Source organism: Triturus cristatus, chromosome 2_1, assembly GCF_964204655.1.
Source record: "Triturus cristatus chromosome 2_1, aTriCri1.1, whole genome shotgun sequence".
Taxonomy (NCBI): domain Eukaryota; kingdom Metazoa; phylum Chordata; class Amphibia; order Caudata; family Salamandridae; genus Triturus; species Triturus cristatus.
The window spans coordinates 1,040,018,171-1,040,041,599 of record NC_140581.1 but is presented as its reverse complement, the minus strand read 5'-3'; the positions used below and the strand labels follow the sequence as shown (position 1 = coordinate 1,040,041,599).

Below are 23,429 nucleotides of genomic sequence, written 5' to 3'. Positions count from 1 at the left end.
GTTTGGTGCCATAACCAATCATTACCCGGTCAAGTTACTTAAATCCTGCCACTGTCTCTTTACCCCTGCACTCAGTTCTCTATATAAACTGTCTCTCAACCCTGGCACAGTAACAGACATCTGGAAACATTTAACAATTATTCCACTTCTGTGAATCCCAAGTTTATGTCCAATTTAAGGTCTATATCGTTGCTTATGGCTCCTACTTACATATTGGAATCCCATATAAAATCCCACATTTCTGCTTTCATAGAAGCCTCGAATTACTACAATGTTAATCAGTTCTGCTACTAAGCTAGTTTCATGACAGAATGTGTTCTAGTGACAGAACTAAATTAAATTAAATCAGGTTTAGATTCAGTGATGGAGACCCTGCTCTTCTTATTTCACTGGACTTGCTGGCTGCATTCAGCACCTTCTCCTACCCCATCCTCCTTTAAAACTTTCTCTAGCTCCACACCTCAGCAGTTGCACTCTCTGCCTGTAACAACTTTCCACAGGCTGCTTTTGTTTAGACACCTCAATGGCCAGCTTGTCACCAAATATGTTGTGAACAAAACTCAGGCGACAACAAAGATTCAAACAGGTAAGTGACTTTATTGGAAGGCACCAACTAGGAGCGGACTCATCCCTTGCTGGCCAGTGGTCAACTGCCCCTCAAAGAATGTCTACACTCAGACAACGCAGTTGAATCTCACAGGTGTGAGATTCCACTAATAGCACACCACGCACGAGCAAAAAGCTCTTTACAACAGTGCTCTATCAGAACCTCTGATCGGCCAAGGACAATCTCGCTATGGTCACTCAAATAAGGAAGGCCCCTCAATGAGGTAGATTCTTTCAATTTCTAACCACCACTCAGGACCTGATTACGAGTTGATATTTTCCGACACCTGGCTAAACCTCTGTTTGTGCAGGGGTCGGAATTACAAGTTGAGTATTATTTAACACATTTGATAATTATTGGATGCATTAAAATACCACAACCTTCATTATATTTCCGCAGGTCAAACCTACCGAAATTTAACAGGGGAAAATCATAAGCTATTTAGTGTATCATCCAGTTTTGGTACAATAAACACCAACATCTGCATGTTATCCCCTAGAAACTCATAATAGGTGCTATTTCTTGTACCCGATAAATACCTTTCCCCTTGGTATCGTTATTTATCAGGTGCAATAAACAGCACCTCAACTCGTACTTATGACCCAAGTGTAATAAACTACTGACTTCTCTCCGAACCATAGCATCATATCAGCAGTTCAGGAAGCTTCTGAAAGCTCAACACTTCACTTTACAATCTTCTTTTCTACGAGTAGCCCTGTGAGTTAATGCATGGGTCCTGAACACATCGTGTGGGGTAGCAGCTTATGCTTTACAAAGCTCTCAATCAATGAGCAGTTGATCAGAGATGGAACAATGACAAGAGAACAAGAAATAGTAAGTGCATTGTTCGATAAAGTTAAAATCCAAAAGTATTAGAAGAAAAAGAAGCACGTGCATGTTTTGAAATTTTTGAGAGGAGACACAAGCTGCACGTGGACAGTCAGAAGGAAGGGTGAAAGTGAAAGGGTTTGAATTGCTCCAATTAATTAAATTAGAGCAGAGAACGCTGAAGACATGCTGTTTGTGGAAGGGGGATATGTCCTCTATGTTACATGCTAAAATTGCTGTTGGGAGGCATAGGTTATAAGTTCGAGTGATTCATAATTAGGTTAGTGTTCAAAAATAGTATTTCCCACTGGTATCCCTACAACTAAATCAATTTTGCCTTATTCTGCCTTGAAAGGAGAATAAGATGCAAGCACAATATTACCAAGAAAAATGTGAATGCTTATCTCCATTCCGACCAAAATAACAAACGGGTTTCCTGGTGCATTTACCCCCTGCTTTGTGTATGTATTACATTTTCGTGGGGTAAAGCTGCAGGTCAGAGGTTGGTGGGTAGGTGAACAGGGGCGGGTGCTGTTACTGAGCGCGAAGAGCATCACCGAACTGTAGTGCCCTGCTGGGCACCTAACTGTTTCAGCCCCTCCCTGAGGGCTGGTCTCACACCCAACCCACACCCATCCAACACAAGCATCAGGAGTGATGTCGAGCCTGCTAATAAAAGGGTCTGGTTGACTACCCCACTTACATGCATTGTCCTTCTGTGCCATGCGGGCCTAGGGCCAATCAACTCTTAACCAACTACCCTGCGAGGAGAGGAAAGTAGAGGAGAAACCACTTCGAGAAGGTGGAAAGAAATTACTACGTGCTGATCTGTGATAAGGTGGCCGAATCAGTGTCTTGTTTTCTGGGATGGGGAGATGGATTTTGGACATGGCCCACTGAGCATGTGCCAGCAGGGCAGGGTCTTCTTTGACCTGCAGGCCTGTGCTACAGCGGTGACATCATACTAGCGGGCATGCTGAATTCCAATGCCATTGATCAGGTTGTTTTTGGGGACCTTATACAGTGGCCCTGAGAGGAGTTAACAAAACTCAATTAATTTCAGTGGCTGGGGGACAGGGCAGCCTGATGGGGACATTGAGATAGCGGGTGGCAGCAATTTGTTGGTCATCACAAGAGGGGGAAGACAATAGGAGGGCTGCAGCTGTCTCCTCTCCTCACTTCTGAATAATTTGCAGTAACAGGTGTTTAGCTCTATGTGTGGTTTCACTGTTAAAACATTATGAAGTTGAGCCTGAACCCGAGACTGTCGTTTCAGGGGGATCCTCATGTCGTGTCTTACAGGATAGACCCAAGTGAAGGAAGGAACCAACAGTGGGCAACAATAAAGTTTGGCACACACTGATTACCTGCAGGCCTAGTGACCTGTTTAATCTGCATGTGAGACATCTGGAACACAGCCTTTCAACTCACAGCACCCATCACACTCATTCTAACTGCGTTTTTTGTGGAAGGAAAATCCTACAACAAATACCATGATGGAATATGAAAAGGTGACCTGAAAAATAATTTTTTTTAACATACTAAAGCATTTTACCTAAATATATCAGATTTAGGGCCTCATGTAGGTAGCCAAATACCGGTCGGTAACGGCCGATTTTCGGTAAATATGCCGTTACCGACCGGTATTCAGACAAGTGAGATGTAGGAGTCCAAAAACGACTTTTCGGTAAATATGAGGCGGTAAATACCGAATCATATTTACCGAATTCTAAAATACCGAATCAGATTTACCGAATACATACTTAACGAATCGGTAAATATGAAGTGGTAAATATGAAGTGGTAAAAATTAAAATGACATGTAGGAGCACTCGGTAATTAAGAAATCCAAGAAAATCGGTAAATAAGAGTCGGTAATTAACACGGATTGAAAGCAGGTGGTAACCATCAACAGTGCATATAAGCAATCCCAAAATGCAACAGCGTGGACAACATGGCCGCTATGTATGTCATTGCAAGGCGCCTACGTCTACAGGCAGCAGGACTGAGGGTTTGGCGACGGGAGGAACGCATCTACAGACAGCGCATCACACTATTCCAGCTGACTGATGCAGAGATACATGAGAGGTACAGGCTACACCCCGAAACCATCATGGACTTAATCAGGGACCTTCACCCACTCCTGGACCAGCCAATAAGAAGGGCGCACGCCATACCCCCACATGTGCAGGTGCTCTGCAGCCTACATCTGCTGGCATCCGGCAGTTATCAGGTGGTGATAGCTGCGGTGGGTGGTGTATCCCAGAGTTGCCTGTCACGTTTCTTCAGGAAGTTCCTGGATGCCATGATGCAGAGAATGCACCACTACATCAGCTTCCCCAACACACAGGCTGCACTGCAGAAAACAAAAACAGACTTTTATCACATGGCACAGTTCCCCCATGTCATCGGCTGTATTGATGGTACACACATCCCAATCTGTCCACCAGCTGACACAGAGCACATCTACAGGAACAGGAAGTCCACCCACTCCATCAATGTGCAGGTGATCTGTGATGCAGGGAACATCATCACAGATATTGTGGCAAAGTTTCCTGGGAGCACCCACGACTCGTACATCTTCCAGAATAGTGGGATCTACACACGACTGAGTGCCGGAGAATTTGGAGAGGGATACCTGCTAGGTGAGTAACAGTGACGCCCCTTGCAACCTGCAAATCATAGTGTAAAGAGGCATGTGACTGATGTTTCCCTTTAACTCATCTAGGCGACAGTGCATATGCATGCCGGTCATTCATCCTCACTCCCTACCTACACCCAGCAACCCAGAGTGAGAGACGATACAACGTGGCACACAAAACAACACGCAATGTGGTGGAGCGCACGTTTGGACTACTGAAGAGCAGGTTCCGCTGCCTCCACAAGAGCGGAGGCGCACGCCAGTACACACCCATCACCTGCTGCAAGATTATTGCCACTTGTGCAATGCTGCACAACCTTGCCACGAAAAAAGGTACAGATGTGGAACTAACATATTTTGAGGACAACGAGGAGGAGTCAGGCCAGCCACAGGGCAACGCAGCTAGAGTGCCAACTGCAATCGATGGGAGAGAGAGACGGACAGAGATCACATGCAACTATTTCTGAGTAAGTAAGGGGACACAGCCAGTTGTGATTAGTCATGACGTAGTTTTAATGTGGCACCACGCCATGAACACATGAACAAGCCAATCTGGCAATATACCATCTATACAAGGAGTATGTCCAGGGTTACGTCACCCATTGGGAAGTGGCTAAGCAGGGCCACATCAATGTTTGCGCATACGCGCTGCAGTGGTGGATGGCACGGCCTGTGCATCCTCACTAGAGCCAACCCCAAGCCGCCTGCTGCTCCTGCGTCCTTCTGGGACGGGGGGTGTGATGCTGCTCCTGCTGCTGGTGTCGATGCCCTCCGCAGCATCCCCTGCAGCAGTTGTCGACGCCTGACTAGTAAATAGCACCCCTAGTGCACTTGTCACCTGCACCATCCCCCGAGACAGGTCGCTGCAGCAGTGTGTTAGGCCCTCCTGCATCGTCACAGAGCGCCGGCACAGTAGAGAAGTCGCAGTTGCCAGACGGTTGAGTGCCCTGTTGGTAGTGTCCCTTCTCTGCCGTTCCCGGCGCCGTGCCTCGATGTCAGCATCTAATTTGCTGCACAACTGCTGGATTGACTGGGACATGTCCCGAATGCCCGCAGCCATGCCGCTGATGTTATTGTCCATGTTGACTAATGTAGTTTTCATCACCCGCATGTGCCTCTGGACTGTCATGACTGCCTTTGTTTGCAGGCGCTGTTGTTTCAACATTTGGCCCTCGAGACCCAAGAAGACACCATGGCCGTCAATGGGTGCTGGTGGACTCTGGACACGCGACCTGCGGCGCCCTCTTGCTCCCGTCTGTGCTGCCTGTGAGGTGTGGGGCACAGTGGCATGGCTCCCTTCCTGGGGCCTGGTGAGTTCTTCAGGGCCCATGCTGTCGTCTGACGAGGTGTCTAAGGCTCGTAGCCTGGCTGCTGGACGCCTCCTCATTCCCACACCTGCAAGCGGAGATGTGGCCGGTGATTCAAACATGAGTGGCGATGCTGGCTCTGGGTGAGGTGATGCTGGCTCTGGGTGAGGTGATGCTGGCTCTGGGTGAGGTGATGCTGGCTCTGGCTGCGGCGAGGCTGCCTGTGTTGGTGGTGCGGCTGCCAGTGGGCCTGCTCCCTGGTCTGAACTTGTGCTGGCTAGAGGTGATATTTGTGGCCGGTGTGCCGTCTCTCCTGCGGCATGCCCTGTCCTGCATGATGTCACATCTGTGGACAGAAATACAACATTGGCTCAGTGTCCCCGAAGGGCTGCATTGAAAGCGTCACAATAAATAATTTCACATTCCAAAATGTCCTCTGTCTCCTTGTGCCTCGAGTGCGTGACATGCCTTGTTGCCCTGTAACATTTACGTCATGGTTGGTGTTTCCCTGACTACATCTCCCGGAATGCATTGCCTGTCTGCACTGACACGTGTGGACTGCAGTGTGATTCTCGTTTCACAATGGGGGATGTGGCATAGGGATAGGGGGTGCTACATTGCTGTGCTTTCGTCTTACCTTGTTGTGTGGCGGCTCTGGCAGAGCTGTCGGCGTCCCCAAGACCCACGACGCTCTCTTGCTCGATTGTGGCCCCCACCAGCTCCTCCAGTTCGGTGAGGGCTGGTGCCCTGTTGGTTCCACCTCCAGTCTGGCTGGCCTCCTTCTGGATGTCGCCCATCTTCCTCTTGGTTACAATCCTCAGGTCATACCAGCGCTTCTTTAGGACCTCTATGTCCCTGTGGGTCACTCCCACAGCATTCACCTGGGCCTGGATGGCCAGCCATATGTTGCGCTTTTCAGCCTCAGGCACTTGCAGGGATTGCCTTCCAAACAGCTTCTGGTGCTGCTTCACCACCTCCTCCACCAGCACCTGGAGTTCCTTGGGGCTAAATTTCAGCTTCCTCCTCCTTTCCCCTCCGTCTCTCTGTGTTCTCTGGCTGGACATGATGTTCGTTTTCCCGCTCGCACAGGCACCGGCTCCCTGCCTCTCCTCTGCACTCCAAGCCTCTCCAGGGTCGGCTAATTATGTACACCTGCCTGGGTGTGGCCACTTCCTGGTTGGGTGGGCTGTGGTTGCACAGGATTAGCTGTTTCGTCAAGTCATGTGATTTTATTTACCGATTCCGTACATACCGATTCGGTATTTTCCGATTCGGTAAATACCACCTCGGTATTTTCCGATTCGGTAAATACCACCTCGGTATTTTCCGATTCGGTAAATACCACCTCGGTATTTACCGATTCGGTGAATTCCGATTCGTGATTACCGAATGTTACCGAATCGGTAACTGTTACCGAATTTTTACCTACATATAACTTACCGATTCTAATTTACCGATTCGGTACGGCTCGGTATTTAAGAAACGGTAAAATTTATTTACCTACATGAGGCCCTTAGTGAGCTGAATTTATTAAAAGTGAGAGTTTATACACATGAATTGAGAAACATTCCTGCCACGACCCCTGCCCTGAAGACAATGGCACCAGCGTTTAACTTATGCCGCTGGTTGCTGGCCTGAAAAGGGGAGGAGTGGAGGTCCACCAGCACTTATTTTCAGGGAATGGTACTCTTTTGTTTTGTGCCATGGGCAGCAGTCTCAATACAGTCCTGTAAAAATGGAAATGTCCGATAGCGGCATGTCCTCTATCCAAGGATACCAATGTCCTGTTTTGAGGTTAAATCAGCAATGGGCATTAGGCTGCTGCTGACCTTGGGCAGATGACTGTCATGCGCAGAATGGTAGCATGGGCACACAACTGTACAGTAAAAGGAAGGTCTTGTGTCATGTGCCCTGGGTGTTCCCCTCACTGCGCCACCTAAGTAGCAGTTAGCCTCAGGGTACTGTGGACGGACCCTGAGCTAAGTGAGGCCCAGAGTCTGGAGTTGGTGCAGTGGTAATGGACTCAATGGATGAGTTGACTCTGACAGCAAAACTGAGCCTGGTGTTCCAATACCTGAAAAATAAGAAAATCAGGGTATGGGAACACCGGACCAGTTGTGATCAGGAGGAGCAGTATCCCGCCCTAGGTTGCCACTCTGCCTGAGACATAATCAAGGCCCTAGAGTGACAATGGAAAACACATGTGGCCATATTAGCTATTGACAGCACTGTCACTGTCTGCAAAGTGGTACCTCTTTATTGTGTGCACCCACAGCTGACGAAGGCGGTGCACCAGATTATGCAAATAAGGCATAGGCATAACATCCGATAGATCACACCTTCACTGAAGAGAGTGCATCAGTTAAACATTGATGCTGGGAAGGGTATAAGGATTCACTCCTCTGACTATTTGAGGATTAACTATTGTAGTTGAATCAAGAAAATGAGACAGAAACAGAGAGAGAAACAGAGAGAGATAGAGAGAGAGAAAGAGGGAGAGAGAGAGAGCGAGGTCACAGCCATTATGTGATCTTTGCCTGAGCTCTCACATTGCCTTATTTGAAATATCCATAAGAACAATCAATCTTCATTAAGGATTACACTGGTTCACTTTGAGAACTTTACGTGGCCAGCAAATCAATCCCCAAAGGGACTGCATTTGTGTGCTGTGTGTAATAAACCAACCAAACAAGATTGTTAAAACAAATTAATAATGGAAGAGTCCACTACACGTTTAATTGAAATAAAACGCATGTAAAGAGAAAATGTCACAAAGCAGAAGAAAAACAGGTAAGGGTTTTAAAGGTTTTTCAAAGTAAACATAATTCCCAATAAGAGAGAGAAGGCACAACGCTATTTAAAAAAAAAGTTTTTAAAAAACGTACTCTTTTATTGCAAGTGTCCTCACCAGAGCAGCAGCCATACATCAACAGTGTCCTTTAGAGGATCTTAGATGGTCAATGGTACGCATAGGGCTGAGGAGATGTCAATTACCTGAGAGCTACAGTCAAGCTCTGTGATGATACTGCTGGTTTTCCGATGTGTAGGCTGTCACACCAATGTTATAGCTTTCAAATTTTCAGGAGAAGCTATGGAAAACCCAATCCACTTAGATTAGCTGTATAGAATGGGTTGTTGTGTCAGTACTCATTCCAGCCACCTCAGATCCCTTGAAAGGAGTTGTAGGACTCTGCACACAATCAAGTGAGTCCTCCAAGCTTTCTAAACATACCAGCTACTAGGGAGTCCTCCCAAGCTGCTAGAAGCTTTCTCTCAATCAAGACCTTCTCATCTTTTGAGTGGACCTACATCTAGGGGGTATGATCTCGATCTGACAGTGGCCTGCAGTGGCAGACTCCTGCCCATATATCCATAGAGAGATTCAAGCTTGAATGTTGGGACATTCTTTTGGGTTATTTCTCCAGCAGGCACACATGGATGCTTCTCAGCAGCAGACAGTGTTATATTCTTCTTTTCTCCTTTCTAGTCTTGTTCTGAGGATTCAGGGAGCTCAAACTAGTGAATACAAGTAGCTTGCCTTTAGCAGCTATTTCTAAACGAATCATTAGTTACATACCAGCGCTATCACTCCCAATTTCCCAACTGTGTAATATATTTCCTGTCACAGAGAGTAGCTGAAATCATAATAAATATTCCAGAAACCCTAGTTCATCTCAAACCCTAAGCCCTACTCTTGGCTACTAAATCACCCCATCTCAACTACAGCACAATTGTAGCACCTTCTGGTACTACCCCAATTTCAGAATGCTAGAAAATCTGGAAGAGACATTCTTCAAACAGTAAGTACGTGCAGGTCTATTCATTCCTAGCTATCAGACCAAACAAGCCCATACTAGCTCCCTCACCCATCTCATGTATTTTTTGTCAATCCTTTTGAAGTCTTGGGCAGAGTCAGTTGGCAGCTACGATTATAGATGTTAGTCATTTAATTTCCTCCAATCCTGAGGAAATCCTGAGGAAGGTGTGATTATTTCATCAATTCATTCTGTTTTCCGACATGGCCTTTTCAGGCCCAAGGACATACTCGCTGCATACACAAAGTCAACAGCCATCATCAGATCAAAAATAATGACTTAGGGTCAACCTGCACATTTCTTTGTGTGACATGGCGCTGCCACAGGGCTTCAATGGTTTAGAATGCAATGACACAGTAGGTTATGAAAAGCTTATCTTGGATAGTAAGTATGAATGTGCCATTAAATATCCACAGATATGGAACTAGATAGGCCACCTGTACCAGATACATTATGCATTGCTATTGTTTCACACCCTGCACTGCCTGTTTCAAGTTCATTAGTACCAGGGGTTTCAACATTTCACTATTTGGGAAGGGACATTATTTTTGGAGAAACCATGTGTCTAATTCCTCTAACTGAGGCATGCAATAGAGGTCTGACATGCATAGACCAAAAAGTAAGGAAAGAATGACGTCATTGCCATTTGACAGACTATACAGCTTTATACATATTCCAGTGCTGAGCCTGGGTGCAGGTCAATATACTATCGTCAATGGACTGCCATGTGATATATTCTAAGTGTGAATTAAAATTAATAAAATAGGGGAATCACTTTGGGCAGATTCCTCACATGGCCCTCATCAGAAGCATGAGTGAAAGTCTAACTAGTCCTACTGAATCTGTAACCAAGTAGAAAGATGTATTGAGACCACCTACTAACATTGGAATTGTCAGAATCGGGTCTTTGTTCCATTCAAACTACAATCTCTGGATTCCAAACATACAGGATTCCAAACATACAGGATTCCAAATTTCTTAAGGAGCAAACTGCAGCGAACACCTCATGTGCATTTTTGGACCATCTGAAGCTCAACCCCAAAAGGACAGAATTGATATCATCCACCAAAAACAAAAAGCAACAGCATGGGAACCTGGCTGAATGACTTTACTCTCAACAGATTAGAGTCTCAACTTTTTACCAATGCCACGCTATTCAGATTTATCCTGAATAGCAAACTCACCCTCAAGAACACATTGCAAAGAAAACTAAGATTTTTCTAATGAAGAAGGGTGAAACCCTTCTTCCCCTAAGGTGACTTCAGAAGTGCTGTTCAAGCCCTGACACTCTTGCATGGAGTGGTGGCTACACCCTCCCCCGTGGTCTTCTAGACTCCACACAGACCTTTATGAAGGGCATACTACACAACTATCAAGGGCCTGAAGGAATATTACAATATTACCCTCACCCTGATCGAGCTCCACTGGCTCCTGTGGCCAGCACGCTCCTTAAATTCAGGTGTTTCATCTACAAAGCAATCAAAACTGGCACTGCCACTTATCTGGCTGAGAACCTTACCATTTCCAATTGCTCAATGGAAGGGAGGTGTGTTTTGATGGGGGTGACTCAGTTTCAAAATATTCAGGCACCAGGCCACCAGAAAGGTACGCACTGACAATTGTTCCTGGTCAGCTGTAATCTAACAGCAAGTTTCTTTCATATAGCTGAGGAGGCAGTGGTGATCCAGAATTGCTCGAGAACTAAAGTAGTAAAATCATTTATATTTTACTGGATAGAAGTGAGCGAGAGAGTCTAGTGGACATCTGGATGAGAAGGTGGGAGAAATGGAATGAGATCACTGTTAAAAGGATGCCTTAATAGTAAAGATGTTATTCCCAAACATTCTGCATAAGGATTACCCGTTTATAACATTTGCTGTGCATGCTTGCGTGGATCACTTAGCTCCTCAATGACTGAAAAAATTGAATATTTTGTAAAAGTAAAACATGAATTTAGCACTTCTAACTGCACGCTTATAAGTATAGTCGAGTTTCCTCCATTTTAACCTAATAGTTGGATTGTAATTCTGTCCCCATTGTCATTCAATAGAATACTTGTGGGGCATTTAATTCCTGAGTAAACCAGCTACACAGGAAGGATAAGTCTTTTCACTAGATGTGGCAATCTGGGGAGGTGATCTGCCTACGGCCAATCTAATGAGTTATGATAGTCGCTCGCTAATTTATGGAGTCAGCATTAAAATAAACAATGGGACACACTGCTCTACTGCCAAAGTTTCCCTAGAAAAGGCATATACAGACAACGCACAACATCAATGAATACTGAGCATTGCCTGAGCATATTTATATGTGTGTGGTACACAAACTGAATCGTCTCATGATGCATCAAAAAATTGGTGCTTGCCAGCTCCATTGAAATTCTTCAGAATTTTTGGGCAATTCAGTTGATGGTTAAGCCCGAGCAGAGACTTTCACGTGTCCCCAATATGAATTCCCAACGCATCTTAAGCACTCTTGTGATCACTATGAAACATAAGAGATTTAATAAAATTTGAGTATTTTTTTCTGATTCTTTTAAAGATTTTGAATAGTGGAAAAAAGATATCTTCATAGCAGTAGATGTTCTTACCTTAACTGGTTGCTTTACTGGTACACGGGCATATGTATGTTTGGAAAAATAATGCTGTCTAGGTCTGTAGACCTAAATAAATAACAAAAACATAATGTTTATTTTTTTAAAGCATTGCATAGAATTAGGATGGTGAAACATATACAAGCAAGTAGAGCCTACTTCCTTTTTCTAAAGTAAAGAGTGGTGCCTAAATCATTTTGTAAAGTGTGCATTCCATAACTAATACTTGCCCCTGGAAAACCCACTTTCACAGTCTCTTTAATGTTCACCTTCACCCTATGTATCTCTCTTACTCCTTCTGTATTGCCTGGCTGCCCTTCTGTTGCACAGTGCTCTCCCGGTATGGGGGCATGCAATGCCTTACATGTGTGGGAGTAAAACTCAGCTGCACCAAAGAGCCCTGATCCCCAGAGCGGACACCGTGTCCAATTATTGCTTACCCTTCTTTCATCAGATTCATCCGAGTCCCAGCCTCTTCCTCTGTTGAAGCGCCTCGCCTGTGTGTGAGAAAATGTTAGACTGTAGGCGCAATATATTTTTAAAGCACTGCACACCACATCCTGCTGAGCGGGTCATAATGAGATTGGGCGCAATAAGTCATTTGGATCATGGTCGGACTGTAACAGAAATAGGCCCGGGCACCAGATTAAAAGGGGCCCCCATTAGCGAATCAGATAGCTAAAAAGGTGGCCTGTATAAGTGGTTGCAAGGTATGGGAGACAACATTCAATTTTGCCTGCTGCAGGCAATGTTTGTGGTAATGTAGAGAAATCTGCAACCCAAATTGCCCCCTCCCCCATCATAAAACAGGCCCTGAAACAGCCAAAACAACAAGTCCAAACATTGATCTGTCGGACCAGCTGATAGGGCACTGCCAGATTGTCTTATATGCCAGTCCAACTCTAATTTTATTTTGGTGGGTAAAGATACACCAGTCTCAGCTTTCTCTCAATGCAGAATAATCTCTGTATCTACCTCTCCATTCATCTCTCTTAACCTTTCTCAGACTTGCATGTGCTGATTCACAAAAATGGTTGTAAATTACCAAATACATGTTTTGGCCATACTTTATTAGCCAAACAATTGTTGGTATTTGCAACAGTTTGCCGAATTCAAAACATTTTCCATTTAAATATGCATAGTTGCTGTGTCAAAAATTACTGTTCCCTGGCTTCATTACATTACTGTTTTTGGACACAATTTATCGGAACCAATAAAATCTAACTCCACTGGGCCAACAGTAATGGGGCCCATTAAATGTCTCCCTATTAAAAGTTTGCCCTCGATAATGGGGACTAACGTCCCCAGATAAACTTCAGATAAATACAAGGACAAGTGTATTTTAGAGTGTTAAGCACCAAAATATGATTGTCCCAGGAACTGTCAGGTATTTTTTCTTCAATGCAATCTGGCAGATTTGACCTGCTGAAATTTAGTGATGAAAGACAGCTTCTAATTGCAATATGTCAATTGCAATATGTGTGGTAATAGACATTACTGAACAATTCAAAATTAACCAAGCCATTTGTAAAGAGGGCCTAAATGAATGAACATTTTTATAGATTTTCTTTTTTTATTTGTGTTTTGGGCACAAACAGATTTAGCTGTCTGTTGGCCTGATCTATAGTTTCCAGTTTACATTAGTAGGCTTTTGGGTGGGCTTTTGGTCAGCCCCTTGATCATGATTGGATGGCTTTGTTATCTATCGCCTTTCCCTGCTACTAATTCAATGGCTTTCATCACTATTCATGTATATGTCCCACTCAAGAGCATTTCAGTTTCAGAGTGCTCTGATTGGTTGACTTGCATGATTCCACTGCAGACTTTGCTTGCATTCAGGGAACTCCTTTTTTCATTTTCTGTATGCACATCATGGGAGTGAATGTGTTTTTTGCACTCTCTCCCTTTTGATAATTTCCCCTCAAACTTTACCCCACACTCTCCACTCTCGCTCTGTGTTGCTTCCCACACATAGCCTTTCCCTCTTTTTAATGACCCCTACATTCACATTCTTTTAATAAATAAATGTGTGCAGTGCTTTGTAGTACATGCTGACACTTTCTGCCACATCAGCGCCTACAAAAAACATTAGCAAACAACCCCTGTCTTTTTTGCCCTAGTCATTTGATGCAAATGCTGCTCTATCCATGCTCATCAGTACAAATGTTAGTGCAAATTTACTTGGCACCGATACAAAATTGCTGGCAACCTACATAATCTACAGGATGAGGCCTCATTGACCAAAGTGCTAAATTATTATTACCGACATCATGTCAAGTTGTGATTTTGACTCTGATATGATGCTGTGATTTGTAAAGTGTACAAAATACATAAAAAGATGTCCTGGTACTGATGAGCCTGAAACTACAGAAAGAGAGCATACATTTCAGCAGAAAAGAACCAGGTCTTCCAAGCTTTTATGAAAGATGTAGCTGATCTCAGGACCTCAAATGCACAGGAAGCTGATTCAAGTATTGAGCGTCAAAAACTGGAAATAAGCGTCTGCGTCAGCGAATAGTACTCGTTACAACGCACACATTTACATCACATGCCTTTACAACGCAGTTTTTACATCGCAACATCCATTACAACGCATGATTTTACATCGCATGCCATCACAACGCATTTTTAGAAACTACATTTACAACGCACTCCATTACATCGCATTATACCATTACAACGCATACCATTACATTGCAGATAAGGTAGGTGTTGGATAGTGTAGGGGTAAAAATTACTATTCCCACTCCAGTGAGTGCAACAGTAGGGTAAGTGTAGGATAGTGTAGGGGTAAAAATTACTATTCCCACTCCAGTGAGTGCAACAGTAGGGTAAATGTTGGATGGCGTAGGGGTAAAAATTGCTATTCCCACTCCAGTGAGTGCAACAGTAGGGTAAGTGTTGGATAGTGTTAGAACTGGGATTTCTGGTTGGCTAGGGCTTGTGCCAAAGCCAGGCAGAAACCACCACTCTAGTCAGGGCAAGGAAGTTACACGCCAAAGATAACCCCTGCTCACCCCCTTGGTAGCTTGGCACGAGCAGTCAGGCTTATCTCTGAGGCGATGTGTAAAGCGTTTGCGCGCGCACCCAGCAACAACACCCAAGGCCCACCACAAAAGAAACTCCACACAAGGTATTCTATAAAAATAACCTTTGTATTATAATAAAACACATTAGATAAAAACACACACTTTACAATGTGCCAACAGGCACGGGCAGAATTTACAAGGGATTATATATACAGGGGACAGGGCCGCATGGACCACTGTCAAGAATTAGCACTTTTAGATATTTAGCACTTAGCACCAAATATAAAATTACTGTAGCACAAAAATAACATATATATAGCACACAACCAGTACATACTGGTAACAAGAAAGTACCACCTACGCAACCCTAACCACCTTAGGAAAAAACTGCGCAGGGAACTAGGACCTCACTAGCACCACCTGTACTAGGAGAAAACAAACAACCACCTAAGTATCACAATACCTGTAGGGGTAAACACACATTACACATGATGCATAAAACATTCAGCGGTGTAGGACATGGCACATGACGCATAAACCCATTCAGAGGTGCCGGGCAGGTAAACACATGATGCATCAAAATTACATTCAGAGGTGCAGGTAGGAACATTAGCGTGAAACTCACATGAGCCACCACCTGTGGCAGTCCCTGGGCCAACTGGCCTTGTCGGGGCTAGGACGCTCTGTCCCAGTCAGGCTGCGCCAGCTGCGCACAGCAAAACGTAATTATCCCCAACCTAAACGTTGCAGCTGCCCACTAAGTGCTGGGCAGCTGTGGAACGAAACTCAGGCACCGACGTGCCTCTGGGGCCCTCTCTGGGCTCTGTCCATTCCAAATGCCCCCTAGAGCCCTCGTGGCTCTGAACTGCAATGCCCCGTTGTTGGAGCCTTCTCGGGGCTCGTGAGCCTTCCCCAACTGGAGCCTCGGGGCTCTAAACACAACCACCGCCCCCTAGAGCCTTACGGGGCTCTGTCCAAAGGCCCCCGGTCGTGGGAGCGGCCCGCTGCCTTCCGGGGCCGCTCGGGGTGCAACAGAAATGCCCCCGACGTTGGAGTCCCTCTCGGGGGACTCAGCAAGATAACAGGCCCCCTTTTGGCAGTGTGCTCTTCGACCAATACTTTGGAGCGCACCAACGCTCCAGGAAATAATGCGCGCCCCGCTGGAGCGCCCGAGCGCTCAGCCACCAACCCGGCTGCTCCGTCGCCCTCTCGGGAGGAGCCCCCACTCACCGGCAGCACTTGTCTCGCGTCCTTCTCTGCTCCGGCGGACGGGAGGACTCCGAGACTTCGTTTGCACCGCGGAGGGGCAGGCACCGACAACGTGCCTCGCGCCCCCTCCGCACAAGCTCTGGCCGCACTCTTCTCTTGGGCCAAGCGCCCCGGGGCGCAGGGTAGGCTCCTGCCTGCTCCGGGGCTCCGAGTAGCCGCGACGCTCAGTAGGAGGCGGGGTAGGCTCCCGCCCTCCTCTTCTCAGTTCCGGTTGTCCCGGAGGCCCGCCCCCAGTCCGCCTGACTTCCGGTCCGGGCTGCAGCGGTGATTTCCTCGGCACTGAGAGGGGTAGGCTCCCTCGTAATTCGAACGAATAAGCGGGGTGGGCACCCGCTTTCAGATTTCAAGCGCTCGCAGCGCTATAAAGCAAAACAGCGCTCCCAGCACTATAAAGCCTAGAAAGCGCTCCCAGGCGCTATAAGCAAAGTTCAGCAACCAAAAAAGTCTGCAAAGAGCAGGGGGGCAAAGACTGGGCCCAGGGGCCAGCTCACAGGGCCCTCCAGCAGGGAGGCAGTCCCCAGTGGCGGTCTCTCCTGGCGCCCAGCAGCAGCAGGCCCCCCTCAAGTGGATCCTGCAAGAGAACACCAAATGTAAGGGGACACAGCCCCTTTTTATACAGTAAATTCTTTGCCTGCAAGGTGCAGGGAAGGGGCGAACCAGTTCCAACAGGTTCCTGAGCACTTTGTGTTGCTCAGCCCCTCTCCCTATTCACTGGCAGGCCAGGGTCATCAGACGCACCACAGGGGCCGGAGCCAGCAGTGTGTGGGGAAAGCCCTGTCCTATTCAGGACCCAGGTGTACTCCTCCCACCCATCTAGCTGCTGATCTCCCCATTCACCACTGGGTGACTCATCCTGACTCTGGGGATTTCCCTAGCCCGTCACATGACCTCCACCAGCCAATCGCCAGACAAGCCACACATTTCATACTGCACACTGAAGTGTCCCCTTCTAGAAGTGGCACTTCCACACTAGGTACATGCACGCCGCACACATCATCGCGCAGCATTCAATCACACGAGTCCGCACATACCAAACACGGGCCTGCACACCCCACGCATCACGAACTACCAGGACACATACATTCCCCCATGCATTCCTATGGGAGGGCAGGCCAACCTCAACACACACGCACGCACTTTACCCTGGGACACAGCGGTAAAGTGCGCAGAAACCAAAAATCATTACACCAAGTCACCCATAAAAAGCAAAAAGTTTCGGGGGTGAACCTGCTAGAAGGGCCGGGTCCAACACAACCCCCTTCCAGCCAAAACGCAGGGTAGACCAATCACCACCGTGAAGGTCTTCCCTGCTTTGGGCGACAAAACACGGACGCAGGCCCGCAACGGCAGGGACACTCTCCGGTTTTACGCCACTCTAAACCCATGGAATTCCTTCTAAAAGAACTCGGCGGACCAACTGGGCTACCCCACTGGTACTCCTCAGCTGTCCGCGGCCAGGACCAGGCCCTAGGCCATCTAGGCGCCACTGGTCCTTGCCTAACCACAGAGTGGGGGTAGTAACCCCTGGCACATAGTGACCATTTTCCACTCTTCCCCTCATCAGGGCTGTTCTAAACATCCACTGATCTTCCAGCCCAGGGTCCGTACCCTCAAGCTGACCAACAGTCACGGGCGAGGCTCTCCTCCCCCTACCTCTCCTTCTAGGGTTCCGTCCTCTCCTCCTCTGAGAGGCACCCTCAGAAATCAACTTTCCCACCAGCTCAGGACCCCTCCCTGAGTACTGGTCTCCCAACCTAGGGTTTAACCCCTCAGGTTGCACCGGGGTCAGAGGTGGGCTCTCCCACCCTCTGCACCCCCTTCCAGAGTCCTGCTCCCTACCAACTGGGACGGTACCTCCGGAAGAAGAACCGGTCAGGACACTGGTTACAGTCATCCTACCCTTCAGGTCAGGCTGATCCTGAACCTGGCCTCCCAACCTCTGGTCTAGAACCTTCGGTCGCATACTTGCCTGGCACTCCAGGACTTCTGGGGACTCACACAGTATCCCCCCAAGAGTAACATATGCCTCATATGTTGCATGACAGTCTGCCTGGCGCAGATCTCTCGCCCCCTGTCCACCTGACAGTGCGCGAAGATCCCCCAGGACAGACGTGTAGTCGCCATGGTCACCTCTAGGAGACTCAGCCCTACCGGCTGGTCCCTGACCCAATGGCTCCTCCACCGGGGAACACAGCCCCATGCCACTCCTCTCACCGGACTTCTGTACCCTCACCTACCGGAGCGGTACTGCCTGACACCAGAACCACTGGAGCTCCATTTACAGAGACTCCAGGTTCTCCATTCCCTAGGCGAGCTTCCTCAAGTGACCTAACAGGACAGCCTAGGCCCCCAAACTGGTGTTCCCTTAAGAAACCATCCAGGTTCTGAGACTGGGTTTCGGGCCTCTGGGGACTCAAAGTCACCCACTGACTCCTACTCCGCTGAGATAGGCCGTGAGCCCCTACACCCCTCTCACTACTCTGGGACCTAGCTGGGCTACTCTGAGCCTCCACCCCCATCCAAGACGGGAAGATCCCTGAGCCACTGCTATTGGAAGCACTCACCCATACCTCATCAGAACCTTGGGCACCCTCCCAACGGTCTGCTTCCTCTGCCAGCTCCCATGGGCAAAAAGAGCCATACCTCAACAGGTGTTGGCGTAACCCGGGATAACAACTACCAAGCAGCTGCTCCTTGATAATCAGAGCATACAGTCCGTCAAAAGCCCGTTTCGTGTGTACCCTTAACCAATCATCCAGTGCATCCTCACATTCACCCACAAACGTGTTCCAAGACTGGTGAGGCAGTTTCTTACTGCCCCTGAACTTCAACCTACATTCCTCCTCTTGGAAAACAGGTACCATACTCTGGGAAGTGGGAATGGGACTCTCTGCACTGGGCTCTCTATCGCTGCCACCACTGGACTCCACCCTCCCTGGGGAATCCAGAAAACTACCACTGCGCTCTGGGGACAACTTACCCTCCAGAGCTAATCTCTCCCTGGCGAAAGCCCTCTCAGCCTCCGCCATCCTCTCCTCCGCAAAGACCCTCTCGGTCTCACACTTTTTCTTCTCCACCCCCTGCTGCGCCATCGCCCTGGCATGCTCTAACCTGAGCTTCTCCATGGCCAGCTGATGCTCCCTCTCTTCCCTCCTATCTATCCACTCCTCTGGGGACAGGGAAAGGGATGGGGTGCTGCTCCCGACACTGGACCCAGCAAGGGACTCCCTATCTATGGGGCCTTCACTTTCTACTGGCGTCCCTGTCAGGTAACCTTCCTCCTCTTCTGAATCTTCAGGGCTCCCCACAGACCCACTACCCTCTCGGCGTGCGGCCCGGGCCCTATCTTCCTCACTGCGCTCTCGCTCCCACTCATCCTTTTGCCATCGGATCAGGTTGTCCCTCAGTTTGGACTGGGTATCTGACTCACCCACCTCTATGTCCCTCTCCTCACAGAACCTTACCAACTCCAACCTACTGTACCTAAGCAGACTACAGAAATTAAAAGCTGGCTCCAATTTGGCGGACGTTCCTGAGAAGAGTTTAAAACAAGGAACCTGAGTGTCTGAGCTAGCACAGGAGTACATGATTCACAAAGGACACCTTTAGGAGAGGAAATAATGGAACTCAAAAACAATAATCCCTAAAATGTGGTTATCTAATGCAGAGTTTTGTAGTGTAGCCAGTCGCTGCTGCGGTACAGCGCAAACACACGTCCAAATCCCACCGCTGATCACCAATGTTAGAACTGGGATTTCTGGTTGGCTAGGGCTTGCGCCAAAGCCAGGCAGAAACCACCACTCTAGTCAGGGCAAGGATGTTACACGCCAAAGATAACCCCTGCTCACCCCCTTGGTAGCTTGGCACGAGCAGTCAGGCTTATCTCTGAGGCGATGTGTAAAGCGTTTGCGCGCGCACCCAGCAACAACACCCAAGGCCCACCACAAAAGAAACTCCACACAAGGTATTCTATAAAAATAACCTTTGTATTATAATAAAACACATTAGATAAAAACACACACTTTACAATGTGCCAACAGGCACGGGCAGAATTTACAAGGGATTATATATACAGGGGACAGGGCCACATGGACCACTGTCAAGAATTAGCACTTTTAGATATTTAGCACTTAGCACCAAATATAAAATTACTGTAGCACAAAAATAACATATATATAGCACACAACCAGTACTTACTGGTAACAAGAAAGTACCACCTACGCAACCCTAACCACCTTAGGAAAATACTGCGCAGGGAACTAGGACCTCACTAGCACCACCTGTACTAGGAGAAAACAAACAACCACCTAAGTATCACAATACCTGTAGGGGTAAACACACATTACACATGATGCATAAAACATTCAGCGGTGTAGGACATGGCACATGACGCATAAACCCATTCAGAGGTGCCGGGCAGGTAAACACATGATGCATCAAAAATACATTCAGAGGTGCAGGTAGGAACATTAGCGTGAAACTCACATGAGCCACCACCTGTGGCAGTCCCTGGGCCAACTGGCCTTGTCGGGGCTAGGACGCTCTGTCCCAGTCAGGCTGCGCCAGCTGCGCAGAGCAAAACGTAATTATCCCCAACCTCAACGTTGCAGCTGCCCACTAAGTGCTGGGCAGCTGTGGAACGAAACTCAGGCACCGACGTGCCTCTGGGGCCCTCTCTGGGCTCTGTCCATTCCAAATGCCCCCTAGAGCCCTCGTGGCTCTGAACTGCAATGCCCCGTCGTTGGAGCCTTCTTGGGGCTCGTGAGCCTTCCCCAACTGGAGCCTCGGGGCTATAAACACAACCACCGCCCCCTAGAGCCTTACGGGGCTCTGTCCAAAGGCCCCCGGTCGTGGGAGCTGCCCGCTGCCTTCCGGGGCTGCTCGGGGTGCAACAGAAATGCCTCCGACGTTGGAGTCCCTCTCGGGGGACTCAGCAAGATAACAGGCCCCCTTTTGGCAGTGCGCTCTTCGACCAATAATTTGGAGCGCACCAACGCTCCAGGAAATAATGCGCGCCCCGCTGGAGCGCCCGAGCGCTCAGCCACCAACCCGGCTGCTCCGTCGCCCTCTCGGGAGGAGCCCCCACTCACCGGCAGCACTTGTCTCGCGTCCTTCTCTGCTCCGGCGGACGGGAGGACTCCGAGACTTCGTTTGCACCGCGGAGGGGCAGGCACCGACAACGTGCCTCGCGCCCCCTCCGCACAAGCTCTGGCCACACTCTTCTCTTGGGCCAAGCGCCCCGGGGCGCAGGGTAGGCTCCTGCCTGCTCTGGGGCTCCGAGTAGCCGCGACGCTTAGTAGGAGGCGGGGTAGGCTCCCGCCCTCCTCTTCTCAGTTCCGGTTGTCCCGGAGGCCCGCCCCCAGTCCGCCTGACTTCCGGTCCGGGCTGCAGCGGTGATTTCCTCGGCACTGAGAGGGGTAGGCTCCCTCGTAATTCGAACAAATAAGCGGGGTGGGCACCCGCTTTCAGATTTCAAGCGCTCGCTGCGCTATAAAGCAAAACAGCGCTCACAGCGCTATAAAGCCTAGAAAGCGCTCCCAGGCGCTATAAGCAAAGTTCAGCAACCAAAAAAGTCTGCAAAGAGCAGGGGGGCAAAGACTGGGCCCAGGGGCCAGCTCACAGGGCCCTCCAGCAGGGAGGCAGTCCCCAGTGGCGGTCTCTCCTGGCACCCAGCAGCAGCAGGCCCCCCTCAAGTGGATCCTGCAAGAGAACACCAAATGTAAGGGGACACAGCCCCTTTTTATACAGTAAATTCTTTGTCTGCAAGGTGCAGGGAAGGGGCGAACCAGTTCCAACAGGTTCCTGAGCACTTTGTTTTGCTCAGCCCCTCTCCCTGTTCACTGGCAAGACAGGGTCATCAGACGCACCACAGGGGCCGGAGCCAGCAGTGTGTGGGGAAAGCCCTGTCCTATTCAGGACCCAGGTGTACTCCTCCCACCCATCTAGCTGCTGATCTCCCCATTCACCACTGGGTGACTCATCCTGACTCTGGGGATTTCCCTAGCCCATCACATGACCTCCACCAGCCAATCGCCAGACAAGCCACACATTTCATACTGCACACTGAAGTGCCCACTTCTAGAAGTGGCACTTCCACACTAGGTACATGCACGCCGCACACATCATCGCGCAGCATTCAATCACACGAGTCCGCACATACCAAACACGGGCCTGCACACCACACACATCAGGAACTACCAGGACACATACATTCCCCCATGCATTCCTATGGGAGGGCAGGCCAACCTCAACACACACGCACGCACTTTACCCTGGGACACAGAGGTAAAGTGCGCAGAAACCAAAAATCATTACACCAAGTCACCCATAAAATGCAAAAAGTTTCGGGGGTGAACCTGCCAGAAGGGCCGGGTCCAACAGATAGTGTAAGGGTAAATTATGCGTTGTAATGGTATGCGTTGTAATGGTATGCCTTGTTGTGACATGCATTGTAATGACATGCGTTGTAGTGACATGCGATGTAATGACTGCGTTGTAATGGCATGCGATGTAAAGGATGTTGCGTTGTAATGACTGCTTTGTAAAGGTAGTGCGATGTAATGACTGCGTTGTAAAGGTTGTTTCCCGCCTCAGCAGGAGTACAGATCTTGGGGACTAAAAGTAAAGGAGGGCATATAAAGGATTAAATATCACATGAGTATTTGTAAAGCACACAATCACCGAAACAGGTATCTTGGCGCTGAATAACAGGTGTTCATTGTTACCCAACTCAATGGAACTTATTTTATCGACCTCAAAAAGATAAAAGGCTGAATGGACGCGCTGCGATTTGAACTTGTGACCATGAGGTCAAACACAGGCCCTTACAGTAGACGCATTAGTCCACTAACCCACCAGGCCCGATTCAAAAAATCAGTGAATGGTAGCAGTGGCAGAAAAGGCAAATGCTCTGAAAACATGGGAGGGCATATGGAGACCAGACACCGATTTGTCAAGATGTGATTTTGATGATTTTATGATTTGTAAAGCAAGCAAATACATAAAAGATGTCCTGGGTCTAATGAGCCTAATACTAGGGAAAGGGAGGGGTTAAATTTAAGAATCAAAGAGCCAGGTCTTCAAAGCTTTTTCTCAAAGACATATCTGATCGTGGGACCAAAACAGCACAGGAAGCTGATCCCAATGCTGTGCATCAAAAACAATAATTTTCGTCCTCCAGAGCAATGGGAAAGAACTTGGGCACTGAGAGCAAACAAGCACTGGCAGATCACGTAGAATGAATGGCGGCAAAGGCAAAAAACAAAAACACCAAGGTACATGCTTTGAAAAGATGACATCAATGGGATTTGAAGACTTCATTGGCCTCTAATGTAAGACGCA

General features: G+C 48.2%; 1 protein-coding gene across 1 annotated transcript in view; it reads right to left on the bottom strand.

Moving 5' to 3' along the window:
• Nucleotides 1-23,429, bottom strand: part of IBSP (integrin binding sialoprotein) — a 64,611-nt gene that overhangs the window by 19,871 nt on the left and 21,311 nt on the right. Inside the window, exons 3-4 of the mRNA XM_085635354.1 lie at nucleotides 12,231-12,287; nucleotides 11,788-11,859 (exon numbers count right to left, since the gene is read on the bottom strand). Of these exons, the coding sequence (XP_085491480.1) occupies nucleotides 11,788-11,859; nucleotides 12,231-12,287 (129 nt within the window). The remainder of the gene's footprint in view (nucleotides 1-11,787; nucleotides 11,860-12,230; nucleotides 12,288-23,429) is intronic.